At 49.4% G+C, this 12,435-nt stretch overlaps 1 protein-coding gene across 1 annotated transcript in view; it reads left to right on the forward strand.

Moving 5' to 3' along the window:
• CFAP161 (cilia and flagella associated protein 161) overlaps window positions 1-12,435 on the forward strand; it is a 60,426-nt gene that overhangs the window by 45,622 nt on the left and 2,369 nt on the right. Inside the window, exons 2-5 of the mRNA XM_037164206.2 lie at window positions 7,717-7,863; window positions 8,607-8,696; window positions 9,229-9,461; window positions 10,620-10,704. Of these exons, the coding sequence (XP_037020101.2) occupies window positions 7,795-7,863; window positions 8,607-8,696; window positions 9,229-9,461; window positions 10,620-10,704 (477 nt within the window). The 5' untranslated portion in view covers window positions 7,717-7,794. The remainder of the gene's footprint in view (window positions 1-7,716; window positions 7,864-8,606; window positions 8,697-9,228; window positions 9,462-10,619; window positions 10,705-12,435) is intronic.

Genomic DNA, 12,435 nt, shown 5'->3' on the forward strand with positions numbered 1-12,435 from the left:
CTGTAGACAGGAGCCCTCAGCCAACGTCCTCCCCAGCTCTTCCTTCTCCACTGATGCCATGGAGCTGGCTGGTGGCCAGAAAGCCGTGGCGGCGGGCAGGGGTCGAGGCAGCACTCTGTGGACCCAGGTCTCACTGGCTGATGCGGAGGCAGGTGGGAGTCAGAACCCTTAGTGGAGGAGGTGGGGTTGAGGTGACGTTCAGCATCACCACACAGTGAGGCAGACACATGTTGTTGCCTGTGGGGGAGGGGCGGATACCTGGCAAACTGAACAGAAGACACAGAGATGCTCGCCAGGCAGAGCTGAGCCCCGTTCTGTGAGAAGTGGCGGATGCCTGTGCCTTGGTAAGAACTGGCAGGGAGCGTGTGTTTGGACGTGGAGTTTCTGGATGAGTTGTGAGAGTAAAGGAGATAGGGGTGAGGTTGTGTGTGTGTGTGTGTGGGGGGGGGGTGGCTGACTCAACTTTCCTGGAAATGCTGTTGCTGCCACCAGGCTGGGGAGTTGGGCTTAGCCCTGCTCCCAACTCGTGGCTCTCCTGACAGCTAGTGCACGGGGTCAGACAGGAGTCCCAGACAGTGGGGACTGGTCCCTTCTCTCGCCCTGGGGGTGGGGGGAGGGAGAGAGGTCAGGTAGCTCAGCCGTGGACAGCGAAACCTCAGGACGTGGAAGAACAGAGAGGGAAGACGGGAGCTGCAGGGAAGGTGTTCTCTCTCTTCTACCAGGGGCCCTGGGCTGCGCGAGGGGGATGCAGCACCCACGCGTGACGTGGCCCACTTCTGGCCCTCTGGGGAGTACTCTGTGCTGATTGCCTTCGGAGCGCGCACACCGAGGGACCCCAGGGAGGAGTTCTTCCCACAGGTCTTGTATCTGAGCCTTACACTTCTAGTCCAGAAGCTTGGGAAAGTTACGATATACCGAGGAATCATTTCTCCGTTCCCCCACATCGTGAGCTAGAAAGGACTTCGTGGGTTTCCGTGTTAGGTTGAGGGATTTTCAGAGCAGACACAGAGTTCCACGAGAACCGGGGGAGAGACAGCTGGCTCACTCCAGTCCGGGGGTGCTGCGGAGGGACACGCAGGGACACGGCAGCTGGGGCGACCTGGATGAGTGAGCAGGAAGTACCCAGAGAAGTGTCTTGAGTAGGGAAACTCGAGTAGAGGAAACATCGAGGGCAATGAAAGCATTGTCGTGGGAGACCTCAAATAATTGGGTTCCCGTAGAACGTAATGTGCAACAGTACTGTTTGCAGGGGAGGAAGCTGAGGCTGTTACAAGTAGACAGTGATTCCATGGAATTCTGACGTTTGGCTCCTAACATCAGTGTTTGATATTGAGAGGGATGGCATGTCGAAATTCTAGGAGCTCTGCTCGACGGTTCCCTTTGGGAACGGAGACCCGCTTGTAAGCTGGGTCTCCTGCCCAGACCCACCCAGGGGTGCCTAGCCTTTGGGTGTCTCTGGCCCCCACTGGAGGAAGAGTTGTCTTGGGCCACACATTAAGTACATTGTTACATGTAGTCACACAGAAAAATCTCATAATGTTTTCAGTAAATTTAGTTTTTTATTGGGCCATCCTGGGCTGAGTGCTGCAGCCGTGTTGGACACTCTTGGTAGTCTCTCCTGGGCAGACCGTTACCTCCCCATTACAGATGAAAAGCTGTGCCCACGACGTGCCACACGTGGGCGCCATTGCCCAGCTGAGGACCAGACTCTCCCAAGGAGCTATCAGGACAGACCAATCTTCCCAAACTCTTTCTGGATGACAAAGGACAAATGAGTGTGAGAAACGTCCCCACAAGATTATGTTAAACCTGCTAAACAGGTTTAACAGGTTTGCAGACTTGCAAACAGCTGCAAACACTGGCCAGCTGAGGCTCCTGGAGGAATCTGAGCAGAAAAGAGGCTCTCAGTCTTGGTCCTAAATTCCGGAGCTACGGAAACACCTTCTCCCCTCCCCCCTTCCCTCCCCCTCCCTCCCCTCTTCGTTGTAGCGCAAATGGAACTTCAGCTTAGGTGGGGAGTGCCACGGGGCCAGACTGTCTTCACACAGTTTTCCTGTCTCTCAGTGAGAGAGACACTGCACACTTGCCACGGAAAACCTGACCTCACTCCTCATCAGTTACATAAATATGTACCACGTATGTGCAGATCACACACGTAGATTATGTAGACACACATGATATACAGCACGTGCGCATATTACACACATCACGTGCACATTACCATCATGTATGTTTTTGAACTATATTATTTTCCCTTATGAATACACACTTGTAAATGTGCATTTAAAATATATTTTTATTTTTTAAGTACACGTTTTACATGTAAGATGGACATCTTACGTTATAAACTCTTGCAGTCCCAATGTAGTATATTGTGAGCATTTCCCAAATCATTAACTGTCACTCACATGTCATGGCTTTTAATAGCTGTATAGCCATCCAGAGTACAAATGCTCTGTCACAAAGCAGCCCATTATTATTGGATATTTGGGGTTTTGGGGGGTTCTCTGCAGTCTTTTTCCATTAAAGTAATGGAAAAAGTAATGGAGGTTCTTTTTCCCTCAGGGTCTCAGTCAGATTCTGATAAGCAGGCTTGCCCCACCCTCGCTGAGGCTACAGCTCAGTGGGGCTCCCAGGAGTCCCCTGAAGGCTGCTCGAAGGAGGGGCTCTGTCACTCAGGGACTGCCGTGGATGTCCATTTTCTCCAGTTTCTGGAGAGAGCCACAGTGGGGGGACGCAGGAACCCACGGACTTGGGGTCAGAGTGGCGCTGGCTTCAGCTCTCTGGGCAGTGCCGGTCCCCCACTCGGGGTGAAGATCTCACCCGAGAGAGAGCAGAAGTGCACCTCTGTAGATGATTAACTTCCTGTGCCGCAGTTTTCTTTGTACCGAAGGACCCTTCAGTGCCTTACCAGTGAGTTATATGTGGAGGACATGCTTCATGTCCCAGCTTCTCACTGGGAGCCTGGTGGTCACATGTGACCAGGAGTCCTGGGCTCACCCTCCCGCTCCGACGACACTAGCTGGCCGGCCTTCGCCTCTTCTCTTCCCCCGGTCTGGTCTTTGCCTTCCCACTTGTGAGCGTTGCAAACAGAAGCCTACTTGGCTGAGCTGTTCTCGGTGTCTGTCTTTTCAGAATGACAGGCAGGAGCGTCTACCAAGTGCCTGCTGTGTCCTAGGCCCTGTGCCCAGGTGTCACTTGCATCACCATGCTTGTGTATCGTAGTAACAACAGGAAGTGCGTGTTATTATTATTATTTCCTCATTTCACAGATGGAGCAGCTAAGCCACAGAGTAGTCATGCCATTGACCAAGGGATGCACGGCCTGCAGGTGGTTAGTCCTGGGATTTGAACTGGGTACATTTGACCCCAGAGCCTGTGTTGTCAATCACAGAGCTAGCCATGGAACATGCGATTGTTTACCAGTCTCTTGTCATGGCGCCACCCGAACGAAATGCTGTGCAGGCAAGTGCCCTGGGCTCTGGGAATGCTGTGAAGTGCAAGGCCTCGTTTCTCTGTGTTCTTTCCCCTTCCTCATCTCCCTGCGCTCCAGTGGTGCACGCAGTTCTGGCTGTCGTGCCAACTCGGTGTCTCCCATGACCTCTCTGGGCTTCTGTTTCCTCGTTTTCAAAGTGCAGGGACACGCTGTCTTTCCCCAGCACACTGAAGGGACTGGAAAAGCTGGCGGTTTGGGGACATGTGTCTTCGTGCTGATACACTTCTGTGCACGTCCACCCGGTATCTTGAGAATTTCCTGGCACCGGTCCATCTTCTCATCCCGTTGTACTGTAAGGGTCGGGGTGCACTGTCCTGCTGTCAGACACTTCTGTGATCTCTGCTTTCCTGTGGTAGAAGAATAGGAGAAATGGACCCAAACAGGCCTACCCTTGCAGCATTTTCAGTCTTGTCCTCAGTGTGCGAAATGCTTCTGTTTGTATCTTTCTGAAGCCATAAAGTCCAGAACTTTCTTCTGACCAGAGGACGAGATGATCAGGTCAGTGGTAAATGGGTGAGCAGTGCCCCCTGGTCCCCTGGTGTGGACCAGTGAGAGCCGGCGAGCAAAGCCTTGGGCTGAGAGGCGGTGGCCTTGACTCCAGTCCTGGTCTCCCCCCACGTAGAGCCCGTAGCCCTCAGAACTGACTCCCGCTCTGGAAGCCTCGATTGTCTTTCCTGTAAAATCCATCAGCGGTTCCCACACTGCCCTCTGCAGGTGCATAGGGTCCTCCAGGGGACAGGATGGGTGTTTGGGCGCTTGCCATTTCTGCCAACTGTAAGACCACCCACTTTTATTTGTGTGTTTTATGTGATTGAGTTCTGTCTTCCTGCTGTTGGAAAAGGGGCTCCCTCACTGGAAGGAGCAGTGATTTGGAGTGATTTCTGGTGATTTACTCCCGCAGTCTAAGTACCCCAAAGCCTCCTGCTGTCAGAGGTCTGGAGTGCTGACTGGAAGCCCTGTCTGTGCGCTGCTGGGGAGTTCAGCATCTTCCCCAGGAAGCCCCTGTTCTCCTGGTCACTCCCCCCCTTGCCCCTGGGTGCCAGCTGCCTGATGGGACACTAGCCTTCTTCTTGCTCTCAGGAAGGCCACTGGGCTCTTTCTAGCTCCTGCTGCCAAACCCCGTGTGGCATTTTGGATATTTGGGGTTTGGGTTTTTGCAGTTTTCTTTCCATTAAAGTTATATTATATCTATTATATATAATAGATATATATTATGTATAGAGTTACATTATATCTCCTTGGTATAATATCCTTGATGTGGAATTTGGAGTCGTCGTATTTTCAGGGCGTCCAATAAGGTGAGGCAGCACTGTTCCCAGAGCCGCTGCCTCTGTTTACGTTGCAGACTACGCTGGGAGTGCTTCCGAGTTACCAGTAAAGGCATGTTCACCCCACGCTCGTCAGTGCAGATACGAGGCTCAGAGGCGGATGGGCTGCCGCAGCTGAGGGACAGGACCTCAGTCCCGATTTCTCTGTGCTGCACCCCGATGACTTACCACATTTGTCATCCACAGACGACGTAGAAACTTACTTTCAGCATCCTGAAAGTTCCTTGCGTCTGAGGTTAATAGCTCTCATTCATTTCTCTTTCCCAATATCTGAACTTTGTCCCACTTCTCTTTTCTAAAAATGATGCTGTCCAAGTATTTCTTTGGCTTTTCCTGCCAGATGTTTCACAAGTAAGTAACAAAAGGCTCCAGTGAAATTTTTCCAAGAGCCTCATGAAATCATGAAAAAAAAAATTAAGTAAGTCTTCCAGTATATACCCAGTTTACGTAAAACTCATGACCACACAGGGAAGGGGTCGGTGGCTTGAGCTGAAGATCTTTCTTGCTAAATGAGAGCTTGAGTCAGTTACTTAGTGACTTGCAACATAAGAGTGCATTTATGTTTTCGTCTTAGCTTGGAGGTTTTGAAGAATGCAAATTTAAAATTTTCTGTACTTAAAATAACCATTTTATATATTTTTTAAAAATAATTTTCTTCAAAATTTGTAAAATATGCTTTAAAACAACTCCCTAAATGTTTGTTTATAGTTTTGTTATTATCACCTGGATTCGAAATCCACCTGTGCTGTAAGTTGTGAGATCCTTCCCTTCATTATTTTGTGTATCAGGAGACTCCTTCACGGGGTCAGGGGACTCTGGGTACTCCCGCTTCACCCCAGCATGGTGGCGACAGAGGGCCGCAAGCTGCTGGGGAGTAGGCCTCACTCAGCCAGTTCAGCCGAGGTCACTGAGCAACGGAGGCCTCAGCAGAGGAGCAAACAACAGGTATCGGGGTGAGGACTCCACATGCCCAGTCCAGACGCTGTTCTACTTACAGTGTTCAGTTTTCACAAAACAATTTAAGACCGGCCGAGAAACAGGAAAGTGTGACCCCTACCACAGAGGGAAAGATGCACTTTGAGAAGGGCCCGACTGTTGAACACGGCAGACAGAGACCTCAGGAAAACTGTTATAAACGGGCTCAAAGAACTCAGGGAAAGCACGATTAGAGAATTTAAGGAAGATATGGTGACCATGTCTCAGCAAGTGTGGGATATCAAGAACAAAATGATAAAAGAACCCAGGGGAAATTCGGGAGTTGAAAAGTGTTATAACCAAAATGAAAAATTTACTAGGCAGGTGGAGTACTGGATTGGACTTGACAGAAGAAGAAATGAGCAAATGGGAAGATAAATCAGCAGAAATCATGCAATTTGAAACCAGAGAAAAAAAGAGAAATGAATGCAGCCTTAGAGAAATGAGGACACTATTAAGCACACTAACATACATGTAATGGGAGTCCCAGAAGGAGAAGAGGGATGGAGAGGAACAGGAAAGAATAGTCAAAGAAATAATGGCAGACCCCAAATTTGATGAAAGTAAAACCAGCAGTCTACACCTCCATGAGGCTCGGCAGGGTCCACGAAGGCTAAACATGCAGAGATCGTCTCCCAGACCATAGTCGGAATGATGAAAGTCAAGGGTGGAGGACGTGTTGAAAGCAGCAAGAGCCTGTGCGAGACACTTAGCAGGCCACCAAGGCAACCCCGTTAAGGTTAAGATCTGAGTTCTCATTAGAGAAGAGGAAGCCAGAAGGCAGGAGGATGGCATATTTAACATGTTGAAAGAAAAAACTGTAAGGAAAGTCTTAGTTCCTAGTAAAACTGTGTTAAAAAGTGAAGGTGCAATAAGCAGGTAAGGAAAAACCATGAGACGGTGTTGCTGGTAGACCCGCTTTACCAGAAAACCAAAGGAGCTTCTTCAGGTTGGAGGCAGGTAGTCCTAGGATATGGCACTGTCCTGGCTGAGCTGGTGGACCCACGGATATGTGAGACTGTTTCTAAACTCGTGCCCTTCAAGATTGGCTGGAGAGTCCCCCTCCCAGAACACCGCCCCCCCCCCATGCACCTCCCGAGTGTCAGTTTCCAACCCGAGGCAGAGCAGGGTCTTTCCTCAAACCCCGTGGCCCTTCTCTGACTGCTCGTGGCCGCTCTTCCGCCCTCCTGAAGGACCTGTGTGCTCGGATGAGAAAGGCCCCCTTGTCCTGTCTCCGTCCTGTCTGAGTGCACACGGCCAGCATCGTGCACTCAGTACACATGGCCATGCACTCAGCCAGCGTCGCCCCAGCTCCAGGTCCTTCTGTGGAAACCTTCTCTTCATAAAATAGCCTTTTAACAAATGCTGGCTCCTACGCATTCCGGTTTTATCACGGCTTCTTGCACATCATAGGTTTGTCCTCGTACTTGGAGAGCTGGAGAGGGAGAGAAAATGCTGTTGAGCCCATAAAAATATGAACCACCTCACAACACGTAAATAGGAATATGCTAATGTGGTGTGTTTCTTTCTTTTGAGGCAGTGAGACTCTGAGTAACCCCTCCCCCCGCCTTCTATGCTATTTCGGGTTTTACACTGAGCCCGTATTATTCTGCTATTAGGGTAAGATTGGTGCTGCTCCAGATTATAAACAGGCTGCAAACAAGCCGTGGCTTCCTGTCACCGTTCCTCTGTGGCCGTAACAAGAAGGGACACCCTCCTAGTACAACAGTTCGCATTTAGAGTCTGGAAGAAAAGTAGTTTCACGTTTCTCTCCAGAGAGCAGTTAGGACAACGAGGTCGCCAGGCTCCCGTTTTCCTCTCGCCTGCTAGACAGTTAACGCAAATAGGGCAGGTTGGAAGCAAAGCTCCCGGGGCAGGGCCTGCGCAACTCATGTGTTGCCTCTCATTGGCTGACAGGGCCGGCGCCTTGGCCAATCGCAGGTGACCAGGTCGTCATGGCGACGGGGACGCTAACAGCCGCATCCCGGGAAGGGGATGGCGCAGAACTTCTATGGTCACGGGGTCCGGATGGGCAACTGGAATGAGGACGTTTACTTGGAGGAGGTGAGGATGTGGCTGGGCGGCGCCCCTGCTGCTCCGGGACCTCCAGGCATTCCCTAAGTGTGGATGGACTTTGAGCACCCAAGGCCCCTTTCTCCCCTAGCACAGCTCGCGTGTCCTTCACTGACCATCCAGGAATCACCTGAGGTCTCACAGACCCAGGCCTCTGCTCTTCTATTCTTTCCTTAGGTTCTTTGGCCTCTCAGACTTGGTGCCTTGACCCTCAAGCCCTTCCAACCCCTAGCCTCCCACTTGTGCTTCCCCTTAGTCTGGAGCCCCTCTGAGTTCTTTTCCCTTTGTTCTCTAAAGTCTTATAGTCCCAGAGGCTGCAGTCTAGGTGAGGAGGCCTGCTCTCACCAGAAATACTGCCCCCTCACGTGACCTGCTGTGTCACACGTGCTGTCCCAAGTGTCTCTGTGGTGTCCCTGTTCCCAACCTTCCCTGACGCCAGAGGCGGGGAAGGGTCTTTCAGTGTCAAGCCACCTGGGGACCTCAGTGGAGGCCACATGCCTCCAAGTGTTGCCCCTGACTGGCGTTAGGTGAGTTATTACAGGTGACTCTTCCTTTTCATGTCTTTGTCATTTTTCTGAATACTGTGCAAGGAAATAAAAATATTAAAGTAATGCCACAGAAATTTTCATCCTTCCCATGATGCTCAGTTTTCTTTTTCTGTTCTCAGTACGTTTGTTATTTAGGACTGTTTGTGTTTCACTGGTGTTCCCCCCCCCCCCCCCCCCCCCCCCCAGGAGCTCATGAAAGACTTCTTAGAGAAGAGGGATAAGGGGCAACTTCTCATACAGAGAAGCATAAGACTGAAAGAGAACCTTCTGAGACCGGTAATTTTAACTCCAAATACTGTTTTCAAAATTCTGTTAAGTGTGAGTGTATATTAAACAAGTGAGAATTCCGTAAATGAGTTATTTGGAAAATACCAATTTTCCCCTTTAGATTGGAAACCCACAATGTTCAAAATTCCCAAGAATTTCAGAAACTTAAGAGAAGTTTGCTGTTAATTATGTTAACCTGCATTAAGAAATAATGACATTAATACATGGATTAATAAAAGGAAATGCCCCTCAGTTGGCACTGAAGAGAGTTCAGTCAATGTTGAATAAATGTTGAAAAAATCAACCTGTGTGATTTTTTCATCAGTTTCATTGTACTTCATTTGGGTTATTGGGGGCTTCCATTTGGCTCATGGGGAGCAGGTTGGTGGCAGGAAAAGGAAGACTGAGGTTCGAGGGAGTCCGAGGGAACCACATATTGAGCTGGTCCGACTCAGAGGAGGAGAGAGTCCGTCAGCAGCCTGGGCACTGGCCGTTCAGGAACCTCACGGTTTGAATAGAAACACTTCTGTTTCCATTGTAGACTCAGCTCTCCATATCTGAGGATGGACACGTTCACCACGGCGACAGCGTGATGCTTGTGAACCCGGATTATCCCGACACCGAAGCCGACCTGTTTCTCAGAGGGGACCTGAGCCTGTGTTTGGCTCCCGATGAGATCAGAGCCCATCTGAGCGACGCGCCTGAGGTGCCCTGTGGCCTGAGCGCGGCGCCAACCAGTATCCCGGTGGGCAGAAACACTTTCATCATTTTGAGGTAAAGGTATTTAAAATTTTGTCAGAAATGTCTGTTTTTGCTTGTAGCTTGAGGACGTCCTGGATTGGAGCAGGGCTGATTGGAGGCAGAAGCTCTCTGAGCGTTCTGGCTTTATCACCCTGGGAATCACCGTCCGGGGGCCTTCACCAACCCTTTCCTCTAAAGATCAGGAAGTTGAAATTTGTGTTCAGTTCAACGTGCTCACATTCAAGGGCATTGCATCCAGGGAACTGATCTCATATTCTTTTAGAAGCAAAGTGGGTTTTCCTAATACCACATCCGAGTGCCTGGAGCCCATTTGAGGGCTCCCGTTGTTTTCAATGTTGCCATGTTATTTTACACCAGAAACACATTGTTGAATGCAAGGGTGCCTAATGTGAGGAATTACTATTTAAAAATTCATCGTTCACTATAGGTGTACTTGAGGAGATTTCGAAAATTACAATTAAAAACATTGCTTTCACTTAGTTACTAAATTGTGATGGCCATGTTTATATTACAGGAATATAGCCAGTCCTCGAAGTTTTTGTTTTTTTTTAAAGATTTTATTTATTTATTTTTAGAGAGAGGGGAAGAGAGAGAGAGAACATCAGTGTGTGGTTGCCTCTCACATGCTCCCTACTGGGGACCTGGCCTGTAACCCAGGCATGTGTCCTGACTGGGAATCAAACCAGCAACCTTTTAGTTTGCAGGCCAGCGCTCAATCCACTGAGCCACACCAGCCAGGGCCCAGCCTCTTTAAATCTTTAATTTAGACTTCTTTTGAATACAGGTAATTTACATGAAGACAATTTCGTTTTTTTGGAGGATTAAGAGAGAGGACTGCATTAAATTTTTCCAAAATCCTTACTGCGTTTCTCTCTGATGTGAGTGCCCCTGACCCAGTTCCTCAGTGTGGGGCAGGGTGACCTGCTCAGTGCCCTTGAGGCTGATGGTGCGGGGTGTTCCGTGTACCAGCCGTGTTGGAAGGCAGGGTGTAGGATGCTGGCTGGACTTGAAGACCAAAAGGAAGACCTTTGGTTGAGCGAGGTGATTCAGGTGTGGTACATGAGTGTACTTTACTAAGAAACTCATAAACAAAATTGCACACGTGAAGAACAGAGCTGTGGAAGGGCTGTCGCTCAGAGAGGTGACATCCGACTTCCTCTTCATGGATAGTGCAGAGCCAGCGGCCACCGGTGACATCCTTCGATTCGGGCAGAACTTCCGCCTCGGGATCGTGAGGGGATTTGACGACACCATGGTGAGTCGTTGTGTTGTGTGTTTCCATGTGAGCTAGCGGTCTCCTTCTGAAGTAGACGGAGAACTGCAGGCGCGGGCTCCATCCTTGCAGCTCTTCACAGGCAGGTTTGGGCCCGTTCCTCCTCCTCACTTCGAAAACTTCAGAAATACACCCTTAAAGTGGAGAAAGCCTTATTTTCCATGCAGCTGGCAAAAAGTAAAAGTTTATACCACTTTCACCCGTAAATTGAGTGATTAGACTATATGATGATAATAATCTGACAACTGTTTAACATCACCAGTGCTTTTACTGTCAAACTGCCTAAGTTTCCATAAATCAGCATAACTCCTCAATCTTTACCTCTGCCTGCGCGGTTAGGGGAGAAACAGAGCCAGGTAAGTTTGGGCTTGAATTCCGGCTGAGATGTGTACCTAGGGGATGGGACTCTGGTAATTTGTTAACCTTTTTGAGTCTCTCTCATCTGTAAAAGTGGGGGTTATTGCACCTTCCTGCATGCTTAGGTGCTTCATGTGCGGGAACTCACTCCTCCAGAAACTCTGATGGAGACACGTGCATCCCTCTTCTACTGCTAGAGAAGCCGAGGCACAAGAAGGTGAAGGGCTTCGCTCCGCGTCACTCAGTTACGGAGTGGCAGAGCCGGCACCATAGTGTTTTTGCTGAGCTACTGCCTGGTTTTATTTACTTTAAAAAATTTTTTCATCCTCACCTGAGGATTTCATTGCTTTTAGAGAGAGAGGAAGGGAGAGAGAGAAGCATGGATTGCTTACGTCCTGTACCCATCTGGATGGAGGATTTGCACACCCAGACTGGGGGTGTGAGCCCAGACAGGGGACCAAACCTGAATCCCAGGCACATGGTCAGGACCAGGAATTGAACCGCGACCCTTTGGTTAAGGGACGGTGCTCCAAACAACTGAGCCACACTGGCCAGGGCGACCCACTGCCGATTTTGAATGTTAGAAGTTAGCAGAGTCACCAGGTGGTCCAAAGAGGGCAGTGAGCGCACATCGTCTTTCTTACCCAGAGATTAGCACTCCAAGTTCAGTTCTTTTCTGTGAGGGAGAGTGAGCGGATTCCAGATATAGGAAAAATGACAAGCACTGCAATGGTAAATGTCTTTTTTTCCCTTTTCGTTTTTTCCTCCTTTTTCCTTTCCCTCTTTTCCTCCTCCCTTTCTCTTTGCCACCTCCTCTCTGCTGTGAGCCGTCTGCTCTTTGGTTGGTTACCCCTTAGGTTTTCATAGCATTCCATGGTGTCTGTTGCTGACACATCCTCCCACTTGCTACTTGGCTTTCAAGTTGTAGCTGTTCCTGTTTTATTTCTGAGTAAAATCTGTGGATGTTTTCCTTTGTAATTACTTCCATTGCCCAGAGCCTTTCAAGTCTGCACCAGAGATACAATGAAAAGAAAAACTTGTTTTAACTTCTGGATGTGTAAAATTTAACTTTTCCTTAAGTTTATTCTTTGGTCCATTTGGGATTGATTTATTTAAAAAATTTGTGTTTATTGATAAAATAAAATTTCATCACTTCACTTCCACAACAAGCTTCATGCAACATTGTTTGTAATAAACAAATCCACACCTGATACAGGCCCAGTGCCCTGAGAAAGGAGGAGTGGGGACGGGAGTGGGGACGGAGCAGGAGGTGCGTGCAGCACGTCCGGAGGACGCAGCAGTTCGAGGCCAACGGAATCCAGGGTGGCCTTTCTGACTGAGGTGGAGGGAAAGCGA

The sequence above is a fragment of the Artibeus jamaicensis genome, unplaced genomic scaffold, assembly GCF_021234435.1.
Source record: "Artibeus jamaicensis isolate MK-2021 breed Jamaican fruit bat unplaced genomic scaffold, CSHL_Jam_final scaffold_612, whole genome shotgun sequence".
In the NCBI taxonomy this organism is placed as follows: Eukaryota; Metazoa; Chordata; class Mammalia; order Chiroptera; family Phyllostomidae; genus Artibeus; species Artibeus jamaicensis.